Consider the following 24,629-nt stretch of genomic DNA (forward strand, 5'->3'; position numbering starts at 1 on the left):
AGGCAATCCATATCGGGTTCGGTATCACTTTACTCTATACTTTATCAATTACTTTATCATCCACTTTACCTACTTTAACCACTTTACCCTGAACTTTACAGGAATCAATATTAAGTCCCCGAAGACAACCGGAGACGTCATTTGGCTATACAGTCTCATGTGCATAAGCTAAATGGCTACACTCTTATCATTCACTTTACCTACTTTTAACGACTTTATCCTGAACTTTACAGGAATTATCATCAAGTCCCCGAAGACAACCGGAGACGTCATTTGGCTATACAGCCTCATCTGCATAAGCCAAAATGGCTACACTCTTACTTTACTCTATACTTTATCATTGACTTTACCAACTTTAACGACTTTACCTCGAATTTTACCGACATCATTTACCATCGAGTCCCCAGAAACAATTGGAGACATCATTCATCATTCAAGTCCCTGAAGACAACTAGAGACAACATTTGGCCACACGGCCTCATCATCTCATAAGCCACGCGGGTTCATCCTCATTATCACACTCATATTCATTATCATTTTTACACTCTCTATGCATTTTGTACTTTTAACTTTATGCCCGACTTTACTGATGATTTTAACATGAATTTCAAGTAATCTTTTTCTTGAGACATTACAACATACCGTTCGTTGAGGAAACCACATCAAGATTATAAATACATTATTTTAACTCGTCACAACTTCATTTTCATAGCCATACGGCTTCACATTTATCTCAATTTATATTCTACTTTTACATTTTACTTTATGTACTTCATTTCCTAATTATTTACTTTAAGTTTTGACAGGAAATACAGTCTACGCGAGACGTAACACAACGTGGAACTCTCTCTTATGCAGTGAACTGGGGCAAAATTTGCTGAAGAGGAATATCAAACTCGTTAGCAAAGGTCATGGATCTACTCTCAAACTCCACCCACATCCAAAAAAAAGTGATACGCGGGTTTTTCCAAACTTTTCTTTCATATACACCATTAAATCTAAATTCAATCAACTCTTTCATAATCCTACCCCTTCCTATATCCCAGTTGTTGACACCCAATTTTGTCCCGTCTTTCTTCCAAAAAACATCTATTGACGTTTCTAATATGTTTGATAGCTTAATAAATAATTAGTTATACTTTACTACAATTATTAGCTTTTTATTAATATCATCGTCTCATTATCCTACTATAGTCATTAGCTATTATCATTTTTTTATTACCGTTACTACTACCACTACTACTCTATTACTATTATTATTACTACTACTACTACTATTACGCATCGCAGTCATTTTTGTGCAATTAAATAATAGCATTTACTTCCTGTTAAACTTTAAAATATTATCGCACGGCTATCACGATATCGTATAATTTTATTTGAGTAGTAATAAATATATTTTATAGTAAGTAATATTTTAGCACACGTTAATATATAGTTAATTGAAGAAGGTCTTTTATTTAAATTTAGAAGCCCAAATTGGTTCTTTCGTCGGCTAAATTTTGAGCCCAAATCCGAACCCAATCAACAACAAATATTTTTTCAGACCAGCCCAAACAATAATTGACCCAGCCTATATTTTTAAACTCAGAAACCCGACCAGCCCACATTTTTAATTCATTAGTCCACTAATTCTTTTAACCCGATGACCCGACCCGACTCGTCCAACAAAAGATGAAGCCATTAGGGTTATGCTTCGTTTCCTTCACGCCGCACCCCCCTGCCCTTCTCTTTCTCCCCCTTCCTCCATTTTTGGTTACACTCCACTTCTCTTTAGCCGTGAACAATCTTTCCTATTCCATTTCCACGCAAAAATTATCTCTACGTTTGCTTTACCTGAGCGTTCTGTCGTTGACAGGGAAAGACTTTCCATTTCTTGCTTCAAGCGCGCGTTGATCCTCAAAGACCATAAATGGTCGAACCATTTGCAGATAATATCCAAGTCAAACCACGTGAAATCTGTTCGAAAACACTTTCAACACTCAGATTTAAACGGGTCCATTTTGACTCGTTTGTGAAAACCCTAGATGATGAAATCCGGCCCAAAAAACTTCGAATCTGAAAAACCCTATCTGGTATCCTATAAATATTGGCATTCGAGAATCCAAAAGGGAGTTCTTTTTAGCCGCCTCAATCCCCCTGAAAATATTAATCTTCATCAGTCTCACTATTTCTTGATATTGATCTGAAATACCAAACATTTTTATTGTCTTTTGCTCTATTTCTGTTTCGAATCCGAGTGCATGCAAACTCGGAGATTGTAGTGTTCGAGTGTAGATCCAAGACCCCGCACCCTGGTTCGCTGCAGTTGAAAAAGGTAAACAACTCTTCTTTAATTAGTTTAATTTCAGTTTTAGTAGTTTAATAAGTGTTTAAGTGTTCATATATGTTTGTTGTTTCAGTTGGTTTAATTTTAGTTTAGTAGCTTAGTAGCGTTATGCATGTTCCTGTTTTAGTTAGTTTAGTTTCGGTTTAGTAGTTAATAATATTTATATGTTCATGTATTAGTTTGGTTTAGTTTTCAGTTTAGTAGTTAACAGTATCTATATGTTTATGTCTTAATTTAGTTTAGTTTAATTTCAGTTTTATTAGTATTTATATGTTCATATGAGTAATCTGTTAATGTGTTTAATTTCCCCATGATTAGTTAGCCTGAAGTGGTTTGTTTAGGTTTTACGTTTGATTAGCCATATGCCAATTAGCCTAGTTGTTTAACTATGTTCGGTATGTTCAATGTTGATTAGTCATGAGTTAGTTGAAATCTAAACTGCTTAGTTGTGTCATACATGTTCAATCTTGGTCAGCCATGCGTAATTCAACCTACAGTTTACCTAATCATGCCTTTACATTGCTTTGCTTTCTGTTCACATGTTTTAAGTCCATTAAGTGCAATATGTTTAATTCTGGATCACATTAGTTGATGTATAGACTTATATGTTCAAAGAATGGTGACCTGGGTTCTAGTTTTGTTTCTTTTTTTTATTAGTGTAGGTCTGTTTAGGCTAGAGTAACTCATGAAGCCTACTAACACTTGTTTTGCTCAGTTTTGATTAGTTTCTGTCATCTATGATTCGAATAAAATAAATTTAGTCTGATTAGCCTATTATTGGTCTAGTCTATGGATCCTGCTTGTTTTTTTTAAATGATTATTGAGTGCTTGAGAGTTTATACTAGTTTTGCTAGTTGGATCTTAGTTGCATATTGATTTATGAATCTGCAAAAGCATGCTAGTTTGAGTCTAAATGATATCAAGAATCTTATTTAGTCTTGTCCAGTTTACACATATCACTTTAAATTGATTCGTTTATGGATGATTAGCATGATGAATTATCTGCAAACTTAGGATACGTTTGATTGCAAGTCTCTTACTTAAAAGTGGTTTAATGACTGTAACATCGTAGTTAACTGAAATTAAGGCTCATTCGTTGACTAAGTATCCAGAGAATGGCATAATAAGCATGTTTAGGAAGGAGTTTGGAACTGTTTAGTATGAGAATTTAATGCATGTGTCTGGGATGTCTTAATTGTGGTGAAAGATGATCATTTAGGCTTGAATGTGGTATACTTTCTCTGCATCTGTCTTCCTTCCCTTTGTGACTTGTTGATACTTGGCTGGACTTGATGTTTGTCTCACTAGAATAACTTAGATACTTTAGGTATATAGTCATGTTAAGTTTCATTTATGTGTCACTGCATCCTATTAGTATCCGAATTTTGAATATTGTGTATATCACTTGTATTTTGTCTTTTAAACTGCTTCTGTGTCCTTTCTAAATGTGTCCTGTCATCTTCAGTGTAGGTCCTTAATAAACTAGAAATTGATTTGAACTGATGCTTTTTTAAAAAACTTGAATTTTCCCCAGTGATAGTGGTGTTCCTTTAAGTGTATAAGCTGCTGAAATAAGAAAAAGAGATCATTATCTTGTTGTTGAGTTTGCTGATTCACTGCCGGTATATTTGTTAGATGCTGGTATATTTGTTAGCTGCTGCTGGTGTCTTGGATCGTATTAAAAAAACAGTGAAGGAATAAAGGGTTCAGATCTGTATGAATGCTGTGATGATTTGTGCTTGTTTAAATTCGTATATGTTTGTGCATTGTAAGTATATTGTGTTTGATTATGTATATGTATGTATATGACCTGTATACCTTAGCCAATACATTTATGGGGAGGTTAGTTGGTCATTATGGATTAAGCTTGAACCCTCCCCGGTGTTAGCCATGCCTGGGATTCCTGGAAATCCCTTGGAACTTGTGCAACATCGGGAAGACGGGGGCAAAAGCTTTCCAATATTAACCTTCTAAGTATCCTTATGAATGTGTATATACGAAGTATACTTAAATATACATAATGTATACATAAATGACTTGTTTGTCTCGAGTGGTGAAATTGCTCTATTAAGTTGGCATGTCAAGGTTTTGCTCTTGTTTATTATTTACGTGATGTTTTTATTTTGTTTCGGCTATTTGCTTTCTTTTTTATTTGAAGAACAAGTCTTATAAATCCCCACTTTACTAATCCTTTTTCTTTTGTTTTTATGCATGATCCTCTCGTACGAATCCAAGGGGCTCGTCTTCTTCCTGCATTCGGTGTTGGGCTAAAGCCCAACGTGATATTCCTTATCGAGTCAATCCTTCATCAGCCGTGTAGTAAAAGGGATTTTGGGCCAAAGCCCATATGGCGGAACCAGACTGCAATGGCCTAAAATGGGCCAGATCCATTTAATTATATTTGTCCCTCTACTTTATTTTGTGTATTTGATTTATATTGCATGACTAACATTTTACCTGGTTTTTGTTTTCTTATCTTAGATGAATCTAGTGGAATACATGGGGATAGTTTAGTGATAATGGGTAGTTAGAGTTTGAGTTTGCCTTCGAAATAACGTATTTAAAGGTTTGATAATTTAGCCTATTTCGTCAGTTCAAGATTTCTGTTAATTACTCTTTTACACGTTTAAAATGGGTTGAGTGATCCAATTAAGAATTAAGTCCGATTTCAAAATTATCCACCTACTTCAAATTATAGCCTAACGTTATTTTATAAGCCCCTTTTTAAGTTTTATGGTTAATTCTATGTAAAAGCATTAAATGATCATTTCTAGTAGTGGTTGAAGATGAATCTTTTCCCAAATTTAATTTAAATCCTTATTTTCCAAACAAGGCCAAATTTTTCATAAAAGAGGATAGTTATATTTTTTTTAAACTACTTTTCACGTAATAGTAGGGAGCTAATTTGTTGCCTTCTTGATCTTATTTTGTCCCTTAATAAATTTAAGCAGTTAAAATCAATTGATACGCAATCATTGAATTGTTTCAAATGCATATTAGTATATTGACTAATCCCACACATTTTTTTAATATAATATGGCTAAAGTCTTTTTCTATAAATTACTATCTTATTTAAATTTAAATAGCAGTCTTATATTTTCCATTTTGAAATCTTGATAATATTTACAAACTATTTTCCTAAACATTTAAAATGCTATATTTGTATTTTTTTAGTCTTAATTAAATAAACTAAGTTTGACCGGTTAATCGTAGTTAGCGAATCTTAAAGGATGCCTAACCCCTTCCCTTTAGGATAACCAAGAACCCTTACCTAGAATCACACTAATTAAGTAGACCATTAACGGAGGTTTAGTTTAGCTTTACCTTAGTTAATAATCAGATGTCCTAATTCATCGTTAAAATAATTAGGTGGCGACTCCTTAAGTCAAATAATTTGGGAATCACCAATATGTTGTACTCCGATTTGACCCATTAAAAATGGGGTATAACACCAGTGTCCCCGTAACTCAACACTGGGGCAATTTTTGAGAATTCGTATCGTGTCTAGTAGAGTCCTACTTATGAGTGTGTTATGCACCACATTTATAATTAGGATGTTATAAACATACATACCATTCTCGAACATTGTTGTCATCTATCTTTACTCCTCGAGTGTACAAATCACAACTCATCCAATATCTTTTCAAAATCATAATTTTCCAACATTCCTTCTATCCCATAATTTTCCAACATCCCTTCAATCCATAAACATTTTCTAACATCCCTTCTACCCCATAACCTTCAAAATATTTCCTACACATAGACCTTCTTTATACAGATATTTTTCTAATTTGCCCATGGTTGTATTTGTCGGTCGGGACAAAATTGCCTATTATGTCAACTTCATTGCCTGAAAATTCTTACATCGTCTCCGGTCAACGAGGGGCAAGCTGCTGACACCCAATTTTGTCCCTCCTTTATTCCAATTCATTTTCTTAAGCTTCTAATATTTATTAATAAACGAAATATCTTATTTTTACTATCACTACATTATTATTATTATTATTATTATTATTATTATTATTATTATTGAAGTATTATTATTTATTAATGCCTCGTACATTGCTACATACTAATTACATATTAATCAAAAGATATAACCTGGATAATATATTTACTATCTTATTACCTTACTTATATTGCATCTACTAGTCATAAGATTATCATGTTAAATCACACCTTATTAATGCTAATTGCTAAATTATTATTATCACACACACACACACAGTAATTTGTAATACAAAAAAGCCTAAAAGAAATTAATTAGAAGAGGGAAATACCTAACAAATTCGGCTAGTGGAAGCCCATTCTAGTGGCCCAACTAATAACCAAATGAGCAACCAACTTATCTAATTAATCACCAATGCTTCAGCCAAACAAATGGCCCAAACTACCAAGCCTAACCAAATGACCCAAACGAAATTCCTACCAGCCCAAATACATAACCCAATCCTAAACCTAATTCCCATCTCAAAGAACAGCTCTTTCTCCCCTCTATGTTCCCTTTCTTCTCTTGGAAAAAGTCCAATTAATCTCAGCCTTTTCAGAAAATTATTTTTCCACTTTGGTGTAAAACATTTGAATTCTCTCTTTCCTCTTTGATTTCTCTCATCAAAAGTCAAAGATCATTGATGAGTATCTCTGCAAAAAATCACAAGAATCTTTGAAATCCTACATGAAGACAAACACAGGGTGAAGCTTTTTCATCCTTGCTTGCTGTCACTCCTGCCATGGCCAACGACTATTTGAAACTTTATTTTGATTTCCCGCTCAAGAGGCCACAAACCCTAGCCTCTTTCTCCTATAAAGATAACCTTATGTATTCAGCAAAAAGGGGGAACTTTTTTAGCCGTCACCCAACTCGAAAATACACTATCATCTTCCAAAACTTGCTTTCTTTTTTTGGTGAACTTTAGCCGCGAAAAAGGTATTCGACTCACCCAACTCTAGTTTCGAATTCGTTCTTGAGAAGGAGAGTTAGATTCGAGGCCCCGATGTCCTAGTTCACTGCACCACAAAAAGGTTAGATCTAGACCTTATTCTATTTTCAGTTTGTTAGTACGTTTTATGTGGAAAAAAATAGACATGTCTTAGACTCTGCCACTGGTTTATATCCAAATATGTTTTTTGTGAAAAGTTCATGAAATAAATCATGTCAAGGCTATTTCTGGAGTTTCGGAATATAAAGTTTCATTTGATAATATTTTAGCTTTCAGCCATTTTAGGAATCATGCTTTGTGAAACTATTCTTAGGTAAATATCTTGTTATTCTAGCTAGATGAATAATTTTCTGTGTTTTAGTATGATGTGTTAGCAACATGGTTAAGGCTCCCATCCGCCTTGTATATATTTTAACTCACTTTATTTTGGTTTGAGTAATTGTATATGCTAAAATAAATGTTGCTGCTACCTTGTCTTCCTGTTGTATTAGGAACTCTGATTTTGAAAGATATTTCTGTAAATTGACTGCTAATTTGAATAGAAAATGAATGATACCATGACTTAAGATCTTTACATGTACTTTATAGGAAATTGATTCATGAAATTCTATACTTGTATTATGTGTAAATGCTAAAATGTTGCTTTCTCTATGATAGTAGGAATTATATTGAATATGAGAATATCTCTGATTATTTCATTTTTCCTATGGCCATTAGAAAACATGCTCTTTTGATTTCTGATTTTAAGTAAAATGAGAACATCTTTAATCTAATTAAATGCATTGCTTGGACAAACGTATTTTGGGATGATTATTAGTATGTTTGCCTTGCTTTCTTTCATTATGTGAAAATATGCTAAGTTTACAGAATATGGATGGTTTGAATGTGGCGGAGTGGTTCCATTTTTACTTATATATGTCCTCTGCATTTGATATAAGAATCAGATTTCCTCTCCCCACTCTCACTGTTACTTTTCTTTATTTGACATGTATATCGGAGACGAAGAGTTTCACCTTGAGACTCGACACAGCGCTTGCGAAGTCATGCTCTACCGAATGAAATGTCATTTTATACTTTGGATCACCGGTCGGCTACGCTTCAGATGGTACTGAAGGTCATTTGACATACAGATAGAGTTGGGTTTCCACAATAGGGTGATATACAGAAGACCTAGTTAGTTGGGCAAATGCCTAGCCCTATATGTTGCCTAATTATCTCCATACAGACCTATGTGCAAATGCCTAGCCCTATATGTTGACCTATGTTGCGATTTACAATTCTCGAGATACAATTGTGGTGACAACGCATTGACAGAAAAGTGATTTTGTTATGGCAAATTTTGTTGAAAAATTGTTACTTAAGAATTTTTAGATCACCATTCCAAAAAATACTTCCAAATGAAATAGGCGATTCAGATTATTTTAAAAGGCGATTGACATACACGAGTAGGCTAATTCATCTCTTTTAAAAGAAGTATATATTATGAGAAAGACCAAAAAAGTTTAGTCAAATCTCAAAAAATCGTGTTAGGATGGGGAGTCCGGAATAATACGGAATTAGACAAAGTAGTCAATTAAAGACAATAGCAAGGATAATAGGAGACAAAGATTTAACATGGTTCAGTCAACTTGACCTACATCCACAACCAAAAGAGGAGCAAATTTACCAACACCAACTGATACAAAAGAGAGTACAAAATTAGAGTAATTAAACACTTTAATATCCCAAAATCCGGAAGAGAATAACCTCACAAGATCACTCCAAAGAAGGGTTCACACAAGTGTTTCCCAACACACAACTCTCTTACAATAATACTCTAAAAGAAGAGAAGAAGACAAAGAGAAAGAGAAGCTCTTCTATTTATAGCAAGAAATACTTGGTCTCCAAGTTTGTGATGCCACGGGTAATGTCATGAATAAATGTATCCACCACACGTATTAAAACTTGGTGCCCAAGTTCATTGCTAATAGACTTATGCTTATATCAAAATGATGGTCATATTACAAATCTCCACCTTGACCTAATTTTGAGTGGTATAGTAATTTTGCTCCGCCTTCTTTAAAACGCCCTAAGGGGCAAATTTCACAATTTCATTATGTCAGAATCAGACGGATCTCCGTCTGATATCGAAATAGTAGCAACACTTGTAACAATAGATCCCAACAATGTATACAACATCCCAGACTTATGTGCCTTCATAACCACAAGAGCACCTCAGGAGACTTCAAGAACTCCACCTTCACCTGTGTATTTGCACCTAAGAGATTCTAGAGTGCCCAAAGAGATGAGATTTTTCTTCAACTCAGGAACATATCTAAAATAGGGGAGAGTTCTCACCACACCGTCATGCATTTTGATTTGGATTGTACCTTTTCCAACAATTTTGCAGGCAACATTATTGCCCATCAAAACCACTCCACCTTCAATAGAATCATATGTAGAAAACAAGTCCTTGTTTAGACACATATGATGCAAACAACCCGAATCTAAAATTCACTCATCGTTAGAACTAAAATTATTTTCGGCTACTAAGAATATAGCTCCTTCAATCTCATCAGCTGCAACACTTGCTTCAGCAATGCCAGAATCCCCGTGCTCATTTTTCTTTTCTTTTTCTTTTTTCTACTTAAGACACTCAAACTTGATGTGGCCCTTTTTATGACAACAATGGCACACTAAATTGATGTATCTGGACTTTGCATCAGATTTACTCCTAACAAATAAAGCAATCGCCTAATTTCCACTGTCTTTCCCAGCAATATCTCTATCTATCTGAGCTTTAGATTTTAGCATAGATTTGATTTCTCTATAAGAGATAATTTATTTCCCATAAAGTATAGTATCTCTAAAATGCTTAAAGGATTGGGATAGGGAACATGTTAGCAAAACGACTTGATCCACTTCCTCAATCTTAACATCTATATTACTCAAATCCATAAGAATGGAATCAAAAGCGCCAAGATGTGAGAATATGGAAGTACTTTCATCCATGCGAAACGTGTAAAGCTTCTGCTTCAAGTAGAGTCTGTTCTCTACTGTCCTTTTCAAATACATGCCTTTCGACTTTTCCCACATGCCTTTAGCAATGATTTTCGAAGCTCCTTCACGCAATACATCATCAGAGAATTTAGTATAATACTAGATCTCTCCCTTTTATCAAGGCTAGAAAACTTCTCGTCCGTCATTTTTTCTGATTTGTTCTACTTTCCTTGCAGCGCCATATCTGCACCATCCTGAACCAGGATAGCTTCCATTTTTAACAGCCATATACTGAAGTTTACACTTCAGTCAAATTTCTCAACATAAATCTTCATTATCGTCATAATGACTGCTAGAACAAAACCCAGATTAACTAGGCTCTGATACTAATTTGTTAGGATAGGGAGTACGGGATAGTGCAGAATTAGACAAAACAGTCAATTAAAGACAATAACTAGGATAATAGGAGACAAAGATTTAACATGGTTCGGTCAACTTGACCTACATCCACAACCAAAAGAGGAGCAAATTTACCAACACCAACTGATACAAAAGAGAGTACAAAGCAACACAAAGAGAGTATAAAATTAGAGTAATTAAATACTCTAATATCCCAAAACCCCCAAGAGAATAACCTCACAAGATCACTCCAAAGAAGGGTTTACACAAGTGTTTCCCACCACAAATCTCTCTTACAATAATACTCTAAAAGAAGAGAAGAAGACAAAGAGAAAGATAAGCTCTTCAATTGTTTTTTTGGTGTATCTCTTCTATTTATAGCAAGAAGTACTTGACCTCCAAGTTTGTGATGCCATGGTAATGTCATGAACAAATGTATCCACCACCCACATTAAAACATTGTGGCCAAGTTCATTGCTAATAGGCTTATGCGTATATCAAAACGAAGGCCATATTACAAATCGCAATACCAAAAACTGTTTCAAGCACTAAAAATAAATAAAAGCAGCAAAAACTGAACCTCAAAAAACTGCACCATACTCCAAAAACAAATGAAAAATCGCACAAAAATAGTAAAAGCTGCATCCAGATGTGGGTTAATGTTAAATTGCTTTATAAGGAAAATATCTCAGACAGTAGAAAAAATACAAATTGGACAAACCACGTAATAGAAATAGTGATTTTCAACTAACATATTAAAAAGTGGAAAGATTTCAATCAAACATTTGATTCCTTTTGGAATAATACAACACATAATCTCGATGTTTAAAGGATATTGTTTTTGCCAAGTCTTTATTTTATTATATATATTTCATATGTTATATGCTGATAAGTCGCACCAAAGACCGTTGAGTTGATCCTATAATATGTTTATCTCTCATAAAATAAATAATACGTAATTTCAAATAACATTACCTAATATTTATTATGATTGATAGGGGATAACGTGCGAGACACGTTCATAGACGCTAGTTATTATGAAAGCACGAATAATAATGTTGGTTGATCAAAATATCCCTATAATATTGATCTACTATATTTTATTGGGTATTTTGGTAAAAAGAAACTATCTCAGTGTAAGTAGAATTTGAAACAAATATTGCTTCTCAATTTCAATCCTAAGCTTAATCTAATTGATTGAAGACTCTTAGCGTGTAAAATTTTAGTTTCAACATTGACCGTATTTTAATCTACGTAGGTGTTCTTAATTAGTTTTCCTTTTACGTTTTATGTTTGATCTTAAAAATAAAAAGAGTCATTAAAGTAAAGTATTTATTTCAAGCAACGAGTAAAACAAATATAACAATGTTGAATAAAATCTCTAATGTTGAAAAATTTATGCAATGTCTAGGACTTTGAATTCCTGATTAACCAATAACACAATATTACTAATTATGTTGCATAATATATTCGGATGGGTTGGGTCTAATATCTATGTGGACCAATAAATCACCAATACCATCTGTTTAATTAAAGTCATACATATGACATTTTATAATTTCATCAAAATGAGAGACAGTCGGGGTCCAACAAGTGGAAGGAGGGGCATTTTTAATATGAAAAGCAACGTTAAGAGCAATAAGTTTGACAAATTTAAATCATTTTTAATAGGTTAGAAGCATTTTTTACTATTATGTGAACACTGGGCAATAAATTCCTAAAGCAAAGCAAGATATAATTGTCTATTGGTGCCTATGAAAGATTGAGGACACAAATGCACAACGAATAACTGAGGTACGAAATAATGTAGTTTCTTAATTTGGTAGTATTGAGAAAAGAGCATACTTTAGTGAGGACACTTGTTACATTTTTCACTTTTATTCATTGCCCCAAAGTTGACTTGAATTATCCAATTCAACAGCCTTCAACATTATTAATAGCAAGGAAAACTAAGTTTACTCAACAAATCTTGATATGGGTGTCATTAGATTGATAAGTAAAAATGCACAACGAATAACTGAGGTATGGACATAAATGAAAATCAAATCTAGAGGCATCTAAACTTTTAATTACTTTTAAACTCTATATCATATCTAAATACACAAACAGATTAAGCACAAACGAAGTTACATAAGATGCCAGAGATATATTATGTAACAAGGTCTCATCATAAGAATACATAGTTACAGAAAGATCATAAAACTGATTATTTAGATACATAACGCCGCCAAACTTTGTCCTAATAAATGATATATCATTCTTTGCAAATATATTATCTCACCAAGCTAATACAAAGCTTTCTATTATCCATGTGATAATGTGAATTCAGAGATTCAGTTGCCACTTTGGAAACTTTTTCTTCATTGCTTCAGCAGGCTAACCAGCTAGAGGATTCATCACGCTCCCAAGGAACAACACCACACCAGTAGATTCGTCTCTTATAAGGAACAGGAACGGATGGTCAGCAACAAAGTCCATTTCCTTCTCAATAATCAAGGACATCTTCATTATTACTGCAGCTGTAACAGCTGCAGCTTCGGTTCCTTCCTCATTTACCTCAATGAAAGACTTGTGAAAAACTTGTGAAACATAGAGGTTTTCAGATGAAGAGGAATCAACCATCTCAGTGAGACCACCACCGCAGAAAGGCAGCGTTAGGCCAAGTCCCTTTAGAATGTTGGAAGCCTCAAATCCAAAAGTCATTTTAAATTTAGGGATAAGAAACTTGCGAATGCTAACTTTTCTAAACGGAACGTGGTGATGTAAGAATCCGGGTTCTGAACTGATTTTGTCCACTAAAGCTGGTAATCCATCATGTGCATCTGGGAGAATGAAATACATGCAGAAGCGACGCATGTCCGTGCCCTGTTTATAAGGAAGCCTCAATACTTTAAAGCCATTAAACGCTTCTACACACTGCTTCTTCTTGCTAGTCATAAATGGAGCTTGAACAGATCCTCCATTGAGGAGGTGGAATTCTTGGTCTTTAGTTTCTGAAGCATCAAACTTCTCATTCCATTCTCCTTTAAAATATAGGGCGTTGGCCAAGATCAGCCTTGTCATGTTGTTCACCGCATCACGAGGAAGAATCTCTTTGATGAGATCATTTGTCTTCATTTTCGTCCACTGATTGACTTGATCGGCAACCTCAGCAGCCTTAATCAATCGGCAAGACAAACAGAGATGATAGAATTAGCACATATATGCTTCAGCCAATAGTTTCTTTCTCAATATAGCCAACAAAGGGTGCGGGAAAAAATGATGAAATTACTGGCAAGGGGTAAGCAAGAAGTTGGGATAGTATGTACAAATGAGGCCAAACCGAGTTTAATAAATTAAGCGCATACTCTGTTTACAGTTGAGCTTAGAACCATTTAGGCTTATTTAGGCATCCTACTGTGAAGAAGCTTGGTATCAGTAAAATGTCCAACTAGTTGACTACCCTACTATACAGAGATGATAGCGCATACGTATTTTTTTTCTCTGGTCTTGCTTGCTTATCAGATAAAAACTTTTGATATGCACAGTTCTGAACATTGACATTTTCTAAATTATATTACTCGAGGCTAGAATTATCAAATGGCTAAGCAATATGACCTCTGTCCTAATTGTCTTTCAATTTGCACTCCTTTTGAGTCAGATTGCTCAAGCATTCAATCGAATAATCAACTGTCCTAATTACGTTTCAATCTCATGATATTTGAGATTGTTTGTACTCACATAATATGAGAGAATTTGGAGGCTTGTGATGTGAGTAGTAATTTAGGGGTGATGATAGTTCGAAAACCAATTGTTGCCAGTCAGTCAGTGCGAAAAGAAATAGTACTAAGATTTAAATGAAACAAATTAATAAAGGCCTAACCTTGTTCTGAAAATCAACCGACTCTGAAGCAGCCTTGTAAACACTGTCCACAACCTGCTTGAAAGAAGGCTTTAAAGGCAGTGATTGGTCGATCCAAATACCATTAGCAACGGACAAACGCGGACCTCCATTCGGGCTGCCATCAGCGAAGACAACATTGACAATATGTGAATAAAGAGAGTTGAGTTGATCAATAGACTTGGACTTGAGGAAACAGAGGAGCTGGTCCTGAGTTGGTCCCTCAGAGCCAGCAGCAATGAGGCCAAGAACTATTTGAATTGAGAGAGGAGAGAGCACCAGGTTGGTATCACCATTAATCTCTTTGGAGAAAACGTGCTTAGCGAGCATGAAAGAAATGTCCGTCTGGTTGGCGATTGACTCCCTGAGATCCATATTTGTGTGCAAAGAAGAAGAAGAAGATGACATAGTGAATGCAATGATCACAAAGTTGAAAGCTTTACAAGAATTTATATACTATACTGTTACTTAACAGGTGTGTTTTTTTTGGCTTTGACTTGACTCAGTAAAACTTATATCAACAAATGGAGATCGAATAAAGAAATGCATGTTTGTATGACTTATTCTCTGAAAATGAACACGTAGCACTTATATTCCACTACAAAATCAATATTATATCCTCAATATTAATTAATTGCATAATTGATTGGGACGAAGAGAAACTGCTAGATGGAAACAACACCAAAATGACGCGGAGAAGGAACGCAGAGCATGTCCCACCAGGGGTTGACTTCGGAGTTATCAACCTGTTTTTTTTAGAACCACTTAATCGTGACATTTTGCATTGCTATTAAGACTATTGTTATTTTTTATTTTAGTCATTAAGTTGTCTTGATCAGATTAGCTTCCATGTGGATGTTAAGGTATGTAATAACTAAAAAAGAATTGAGTCAAAGATAGAGAAAGTGACACGTTATCTTAAGCATAATTTTTAATGTGCAAATTGTTTAACTTCTTTATGCGTATCGAAAACTCCATCCATTAGACATGTCATTAGGTAATAGTGTAATATTATGACCTAAATGTACGTTGTACATAGAGAAAAAACAATTGCTTATCGATTATTACCTTTTCAATTTCTTCTCAAATGTTCTATGGATACATGTTAAAAGTAAAAGAAAATTTTATGTAGGAAAAGCCAAGTTTAACCAAAATGTAAAGTCTCAAAAAGCCAATTAACATAAGCATAGACGAGTCAATTTTATAAGATGCCAAAGATAAAGTACAAAATCTCATCAAAAGAGTACCCAAATCATGAAACTGGTAATTTAGATACACATAATGCCTCTCAACCAACAGATACATAAGGAAACTGGTTATTTAGATACATAACACCTCTCTCTGTCCACTATAGAACTATCCTTCTTTACAAAGCTTTATATAATTCATGCAATTTGGGCTAATTAACCAGCTAGAGGATTCAACACGCTCCCTATGAACAACACAGCCCCAGTAGCATCGTCTCTTATAAGGAACAAGAATGGATGGTCAGCAACAAAGTCGATTTCCTTCTTAATTATCCGGGACTTGGACACTATTAAACTAGCTGTAACAGCTGCAGCTTCGGTTCCTTCCTCGTTTACCTCAATAAAGGACTTGTGAAAAATCTGCGAAACAAACAACCTCCCAGCTAAAGGGGAATCCACCATCTCAGTGAGGCCACCACCAGAGAAAGGCAAAGTGATGCCAAGTCCCTTTAGAGCATTAGAAGCTTCAAACCCGAAAGTTGTTTTGAATTTAGGGATAAGAAACTTGCGCATTGTTGCCTCTTCAAACGGAAGGTGGCGACTTAAAAATCCTGGTTCCGAACTAATTTTGTCTATCAAAGCTGGTAATCCATCACGGGCATCTGGCAGAACTAAATACATGCAGAAGCAACGCGTATCTCTGCCTTGTTTATAATGAAGTCCCAACACTTTAAAGCCATCAAAGGCTACTGCATATTGTTTATTATTGCTGGTCATGAAGGGTGCTTTAATAGACCCTCCTCTGAGGAGATGGAATTTATGGTCTTTTGTTTCTGAAGCATTGAACTTTTCATTCCATGCTCCTTTAAAATATAGTGCGTTGGCAAAGATGAGTCTTGTCATATTGTTTACTGTGCCATGAGGAAGAATCTCTTTGATGAGATCATTTGTTTTCATTTTAGCCCACTGATTGACTTGATCGGCGACCTCAGTAGGCTTAATCAATTAGCAAGACAAACAGATTTACGACAGAATTAGCATTATTCTTTAACCAACAAAAGGGGAATTTGCAGCAAAAAAAATGATGACAGTACTTGCAAGGGGTAAGTGAGAATTTGACTGCTTTACGTATATTTTAAGCACTGATAGGGCATAGATTTGCATATTTCGGCCAATCTGAGGTCTCACAAAATTAAGCACGATCACATATCCAGTTGAGCTTAGAACTATTTAGGCTTCTTTAGACATCCTACAGTGAATCATCAAAAGGTTAATAATACGGCCTTCTAAAGTCAGATTCCAGTCAATCAGCTATACCTCAATCCAAGTTTACTGTAGTTTAGTATATGTATCATTTGTATCCATTTTATATGACAGTATTTGGAGGGCTTAAGATGTGAGTAGTATTTAGGGTCAGTTAATCCCAACACAAAAGAAACAAGATTTTCATTGAAACAAATTAATAAAGGACTAACCTTGTACTGAAAATCAACAGAACTTGAAGCAGCCTTGTAAACATTATCAACAACCTTTTTGAAAGAACGCTTAAAAGGCAGTGATTGGTCGATCCAAACACCATTAGCAATGGATAAACGTGGACCTCCGTTGTGGCTGCTATCTACAAAGACGATGTTGACAAGATGAGAATACAGAGAATTGAGTTCATCAATGGATTTGGACTTGAGGAAACAGAGCAACTGGTCCCTTGTTGGCCCGTTGGAGCCGGCAGCAATCAGGCAAAGCACAATTTGAATTGAGAGGGGAGAAAACACGAGGTTTACATCGCCTTTAATCTCTTTGGAAAAAACATGCTTAGTGAGCATGAAAGAAACGTCCGCCTGGGTGGTGTTGGATTCCCTCATCCCCATATCCATATTTTGATCATGGAAAGAATAAGGTGAGTGAGAATGAGCTTGAGAGCGAGAGCGAGAGTGAGTGAGTCCCATGACGAGTTTATGGCACCACACATGATATCAAAGTTGAAAGCTTTGCAAGAATTTATACACAATAGTAACTGTTACTCAACATTTGGGGTAATATAAAAAATAAAATTAAAAAAATCAACATGTTGGGGTTTGGTATTTGAATCAATTCCATAAAACCCATATGGAGAAAATGCATGATCATAAGAGTGTCAAATATAGTCCAAAAGATGATGGCCCGCCCAATGTCACGACCCAGCCCCGTGGGCCGCGATTGGTGCCCTACTTGGGCACCCATACGGACATACAAACTAAATCATCATAGCAAAGCTTAATACGGATTTCATATTCATCATTTTTTTTTTAAACAGAGTTGAGAACGAATATTATCTTGCGCGATTGCGCGTACAAAACATTATATCAGAATCAGAAGAGGCGGCGGAATATACATCGCCGAACATATGCACATATATCAAAAAGCCGACAAGGCTATCAAATGTGTCAAAAGCCGACAAGGCTGTCAAATACGTCAAAAGCCGACAAGGCTGTCATAGCGAATAGGGTCATATAAACTCATCTGTACAGAAGTAGGCACACACACCCACAAATACGTCTACAAACCTCTAAACAGACAAACCGAAACATATGGCGGGACAGGGCCCCTCCATACCCCTGAACAAATACATATATACGCGAACAAATATATACCAAAATGTGTGCTCTGAAATGAGAAGAGCACTCCAAACAACAGAAGAGGGTGTCCTAAATGGGTAGATCACCAAACTGTGCGTCTGTACCTGCGGGCATGAAACGCAGCCCCCCGAAAAAAGGGGGGTCAGTACGGAATATGTACTGAGTATGCTAAGCAGAATATACAGAAAACAAACCTGAGACATAAACGAAGCAGAAGTGCCGAACATAAGTACAAATCCAATCATATCAAAATGTTTAGTTTAAAAATATAAATCATGCATAGGGTACAGAGGAATATGGTCGCCCGCCCGTCGATGGCGCCATAACACAGCATAACACCAGAAAGTCTCAAATCTCCGTATCCCCGTCACATATCACATCACAACATAACGCCATACACAGCATAACACCAAGTATAGGTGGAACCCGACCCTCTTTTGCGAGTAGCTCGGTGAACCATAAACACAACATAACTCCGGAGTATATCAAAATGCGCACGATAACAGAACCGGCCCGGGACTCGGCGAAGGGAATGACAAAATGCACGAATAGAGTCGTGAGTAGTCATATGCATAAAATCATCCTCATAAATTCAAACATAAGTAAAATGATCATATTTGAAAATCGAAATAATAGTCTTAACAAATCCTTTCAAAAGTTCCCGAATTACATAAACGAAGGTCGCGGGACCCATGGACGGGAATTTACCCAAGTCGGGCCCGCTTATGGAAAACATACTCGTTATACGTAATGCAAACTTTTATAAAAATATATATTGGAGCAATCCGAGCATTTATGTGAAAGATATGGCATTCGGAAATTTCGAAGTTCTTTAAAGTGAAACATTTTTGCGCAAAGTTCGAAAAACGATTTTTCGAATACGTAAAGGTTCATATTTCATCAAATCATACTTAAGAGTGCCAAAGAACATATACGGATCATAACATGCTCGGATTTCGGATTTAGAATTTTCCTTAAGGCTCTAATTTAGCCTATGAAAACTAAGACATGCCAAAAAGAAAGGAAGTTGCCTTACATACCTCGTACGCACTCCAAGATGGTCAATCTAAAGTAAATTCCAATCTACGCCTCGGGCTCCCCAAGGTCTACAAATATGCCAACGAATATCCAATATTAACCATAGGCACTTAAGCCATTTATTCCAACTAACATTAAATTCTACAGAAAATTCGGCAGCATTTCCCCTGTAAATAGGCCATCCCGAGAATTTAACTCGCTCAAAATCAACAACAACCACCACAATAACCAACCTAGTATCATCAATAATCAATCCGAAAGGCAAAACAACATTAGTAGCTCTATTTTACACCATTCGACGACTTTCCAATTATTCAATTTAATGGCTTACTTTAAAGCCATAATATCGTTCGTACATTCGATTATTAACCCAAACCCATACTACAACATTCAAGAACATTCTAAACGATTCACATAATATTTCCAATAATCCAACAACTTCTCCAAGTTGGCCGAAAACAGTCCCAACTGAGAACAGCCCCTTTTTACACATTCCTCATTTTCAATTCATGATTTGTATCGACAATTTACAATATAACGATATCATTTTCATGGATATACAAATTACGCCAAACGCACAATAAGCCTCAAATCAGCCCGTAACAATTCACCAAATCACTTTGGGACATTAAACTTTCATTTCCAAACTAGAAGTCATCACAACAACCATTAAAACGCTAAGCGACATTAGTGTGTTCTTTGGCATATAGCATGACCCATGTTCATCTATCATTACACATATATATATTTCAATGATTTTTATTCTCTTCTCCTCTCTACAACAATCAAATAGGCTACAAACAATTAATCATCAATTCAATTTTTCAACACCCATTTGCACGACTAGACCACCCTTCACACAACCCACTTCCAACATACAATATTTCATGATTTCCATTCATATTAACATACTAAAACTTATGTGTAATGCCAACAATTTTATATACAACTTATGTCTCAAAATAAAATCAAATGGTCAAAAGTCCCGACTTCAAATCCCGGAATGGTCTTGGCCTTACATTATCATAGTTAATCCGGGTTGTCCCAATGTATAAAAATACGGGACGTAACACCCAATCTGCTTAAAATTTTATGGGTTGGGCTCAAGATAATTTTACATTGAGCTAATTTTAGCCCAACCCAATATAGACCATTTTAAAGTGATGTCCAACTTAGCCCAATACCAGCCCAATCTAGCTCATTATTAAGACTTACTTAAATTTGGGTTTATTTCTTGAGATTATTTTATTCTATGTATTCACTTGTATCTTATAAATTTGTGGTGTGTTTCATATGAAGGAAAATATTTTTCATGAAAAAGTTTTCCCCGAAAATATTTGTCACGAAAAATCCGCGAAAATATTTCCCTAGAAAAATGTGTCTCTAGAAAGGAAACCCATTAAAAAAAAACTGGGTCAATTTGGGACCCAGCTAATTTTTAGCCCATTTCAGCCCAAGTAATTTTGGATCAATGTTAGCCCAACCCATTTGTTACCTTAGCCCATTTTGATTGGACCAATTTCAGCCCAATCCACTCATTTGACACCCCTATATGATCACATTAAGCTTCCTCAGAAGATTGCGTTCATATACAAGAAGGAACAGAGGAAGTGAACACATGTAACACTCACTTTCAACAAGTAAGTCAAGATATGTTTATTTATTGATCGGATAATTGATTGAAACACGAAGAGTTGAGATTGAAGCACGTAGCTTGAAAAGTAAGCCAACTTCTTCGTGTGCAAATATAGAATATGGAGAAAGCTCAGAAAGAAGAGGACCAAATATTGTTCGTAGCCTAACAAGAGAATCAATGCATTCTGTCTAACAAGAGAATCAATACATTCTGTTTCCTAATAGTAAATAAGAGTGATATTATGGCATCCGAATTAAGCAAATAGTTACTTATTCTTTTTTATGGTGTATCTGGTATAACATAAATAATTCTTCTTCTTCTTCTTTTTTTTTTCTTCCTCTGAAAATTGTTTTACCTTACAAAATCATTTTCCAATTTTTTTCTATCTGACCTTCCATTTTGTTGAATGTATCAATTCATATAAATGAATTATGTAAAAGAATAGACATGTCCTTTCTCATTATAGGTATAACTTATAAGGAGGTAATGTCAGATGTCTCCTTCCTCCTTGTAATTTAATCTTCTGATGTACCAAAAACGTCGACCTATGAATTAATCTGAATTTGGAACCTAGGTCGTTACAAGAAAAAAGAAAAAGCTAAAAAAAATAAATTAAATTAATCAAAATCGTAAGTCACTCTTGAATACGGTATCAGGTCAAAGTGCATTAAGCAAAATCATTCTTTGTTGCTTGAGTAGGCTAACCAGCAAGAGAATTCAACACGCTCCCGATGAACAACACCCACTCTAGTAGATTCGTCTCTTATAAGGAACAGGAATGGATGATCCGCAACAAAATCTTCTGGCTCCTCAACTATAAAGCAGACCGGTATTGAACGTGCAGCAGTAACAGCTGCAGCTTCGGTTCCTTCTTCATTTACCTCAATGAAGGGCTGCTGAAACATCTCCGAGACAAACAGCTTCTCAGCTTGAGCGGAATCCACCATCTTTTTGAGACCACCACCAGAGAAAGGCAATGTGAGGCCAAGTCCCTTTAGAACATTAGAAACTTCAAACCCAAAAGTTGTTTTGAATTTAGGGATAAGAAACTTGCCTACTCTGACTTCTGTAGATGGAACGTGGCGATTTAAGAATCCAGGTTTCGAACTGATTTTGTCCATTAAAGCTGGTAATCCATCATTTGCATCTGGGAGAATTATATACATGCAGAAGCCGACGCATGTCCATGCACTTTTTATAGTGAAGCCGCAACACTTTATAGCCCTTAAAGACTCTTTATGTATTGCTTCTTGCTGCTAGTCATGAAGGGTGCTCGAATAGACCCTCCATTGAGGAGATGAAATTCATGGTCTTTCGTTTCTAAAGCATTGAATTTCTCATCCCATAGTCCTTTAAAATAAAGGGCATTGGCTAAGATGAGCCTTGTCTCGTTGTCGACTGCGCCGCAAGGAAGAATCTGTTTAATGAGACCATTGTCTTCTCTCTGGCCCACTTATTGACTTCGTCAGCAGCTTCATTAGCATTAATCAAATGTCAAGACAAACAGAGAAACAGAGAGTACAAGAGAATTAGCACATATACATACACTAAAAGCTTACTACCATTCAGCAGATTGATAGATCAAGCCCACCATAATCTGAAATTAGTTGGCATAACTATATGAATTATCTGCATCATTTGCAGTTATTTTCATATCCATGGAACCGACCACAGCAAGAACAATGTCATGAAAGAATTCAATAGCACAAGAGTTGGTTGTTTGGAGGGTTGTTACCAACTCTATTGTTACTTTACATACAATATTTGTTTTGATTGATACTTCAATTTTCTATATTGCATTGTTAAATTTGTTGTTACCAACGGATTGATGTGACCGCGTTGTGAATATAGTAAGTTATTAAACTCATGCAACTCCTAATGAAATTATTCAAAAACAAGATATTAACAATATGAACATCAATAATAAGTACAAGCATAATAAATGTAAGGGCATAATGTAAAAGAGAACAATGTTTATGGTAGAGTATGCATACAGTCAAATCAAACAATAAAGACTTTTTCTTTTGCCCCAACAATAAGATGTTAAACCACAACAGACAATAGGAGTAGTTCTAAAAGTTGTATTAGAAGAACTATACAATACTGTATAAAACAATTATTATGAAACGAGGTGTAACGACCATCCAAACAAGCTGAAGGACTAACCTTGTTCCGAAAATCAACAGATTTTGAAGTAGCCTTGTAAACTTTCTTTACAATCTTCTTAAAAGAAGGCCTAATAGGCGTTGATTGGTCGATCTAAACACCATTAGCAACGGACAAAATCGGACCTCCAAAGGGGCTTCCATCAGCAAAAACGTTAGTGACGATATAATAATACAGAGAATTGAGGAAACAGAGCCGCTGGTCCCTAGTTGGTCCCTTTGAGCCGGCGGCAATTAGGCCAAGAATTATTTGAATTGACAGAGGAGAGAACACCAGGTTCGAATTGCCTTTAATATCTTCCATCAAAATATAATTGGCAACAAAAAAAAAAAAAAAATTGTTGCACGTTGTTGCAATAACAGCCGTTGGGAAAAGTTCATATAACAAAAAAAAAATTGTTGTCAAAAGTACTTTTTGCAACAATAATCAATCTATGGCAACAAAAAAAAAATTGTTGCCAGATGTATTTTTTCTTGTAGTGACGAGTGGAGCTCTGGGAATTAGGATTTGATTTTGTTTTGATTAATGGGTCGGGTTTAATTGGGTGAGCGGGTTAAATTCTTTTAAATGGGTGATCCAATTTAAATTGGAGAAAAAGAAATCTACGTAGGCGCCACCTAGGAAAATAAATGTGGGACATAGAGATTTAACGGATGAAGGGCAAATATGATCCTAAAGTATTGATTGTAGGAGTAAATATATATATATAAAAAAAAAGTATAACGAAGGATAAATATGACATATTTCTAGGAGTACAAGGGCAAATATGACCCTTTCCCGTTAAAAATAGAGCATATATTGTTTTGAGGGGTATTTCCGAAATCAGAATTCACTTTAATGTTAGAGCTTCCCAGACGTTCATTAATTGAATTAATTTACTTTAAATTACTCAATCCAACTTTTCAAATTCTCTTAAACTTTTTTAGCAACCAAGCGGTTGGCAAGAGCTTCATATATAGGATTTTACTGGCATGAGTTTTCAGTTACATTATTCAAGCAATTCTAAGTCTTGACTCATTAAAATAATACTAAATGTAGTATTACGCTTGTAACTAATGATTTTCTTCAACTGATGAATTAATTCATGAACATGACGTTTATTTACAACAATATATAATTGCTGTACTCATTACAACATGAAAGCTTGCACTTTTAAGTGCACAATGATTGTTTCATTAATATTGTAGAGGCCATAAATTACTCAAGCTTAGTTATATTTCTGCATAAGAAAACCAAGGGTCTTATTAATAAACACTTGCCATCCGAGTGGGTTGTTTCTTCATTTTTTCAATTTTTTTAATCTTTATTGGGATGTGTAATTCCATTTTTGTACAAAAATATTATTATGGTGTTATTTGCTTGAAGGGTAAAAAAAATGTTTAATATTTGATGAATAATTTGGTAATTCAACTTTTTACTTTTGAGATTTCCCACTTTTATTATACTATGAGATGATATGA

At 35.1% G+C, this 24,629-nt stretch overlaps 2 protein-coding genes and 1 pseudogene across 2 annotated transcripts; all 3 read right to left on the reverse strand.

Moving 5' to 3' along the window:
- Window positions 1-12,794: 12,794 nt before the first annotated feature.
- LOC132627920 (serpin-ZX-like) lies at window positions 12,795-15,104 on the reverse strand. The gene is made up of 2 exons (XM_060343535.1): window positions 14,510-15,104; window positions 12,795-13,803 (listed from the first exon to the last, which is right to left on the reverse strand). The coding sequence occupies exons 1-2, from the start codon at window positions 14,933-14,935 to the stop codon at window positions 13,024-13,026; spliced, it is 1,206 nt and encodes a 401-aa protein (XP_060199518.1). The 5' UTR covers window positions 14,936-15,104; the 3' UTR covers window positions 12,795-13,023.
- A 598-nt stretch (window positions 15,105-15,702) lies between these two features.
- LOC132627919 (serpin-ZX-like) lies at window positions 15,703-17,809 on the reverse strand. Its single transcript, XM_060343534.1, has 2 exons — window positions 17,190-17,809; window positions 15,703-16,710 (listed from the first exon to the last, which is right to left on the reverse strand). Exons 1-2 carry the CDS (start codon window positions 17,658-17,660, stop codon window positions 15,931-15,933), a joined length of 1,251 nt encoding a protein of 416 aa, XP_060199517.1. The 5' UTR covers window positions 17,661-17,809; the 3' UTR covers window positions 15,703-15,930.
- A 3,289-nt stretch (window positions 17,810-21,098) lies between these two features.
- On the reverse strand, window positions 21,099-23,814 carry LOC132629120 (serpin-ZX-like; annotated as a pseudogene).
- Window positions 23,815-24,629: the final 815 nt, after the last annotated feature.

Source organism: Lycium barbarum, chromosome 2 (assembly GCF_019175385.1).
Source record: "Lycium barbarum isolate Lr01 chromosome 2, ASM1917538v2, whole genome shotgun sequence".
Lineage (NCBI taxonomy): Eukaryota > Viridiplantae > Streptophyta > Magnoliopsida > Solanales > Solanaceae > Lycium > Lycium barbarum.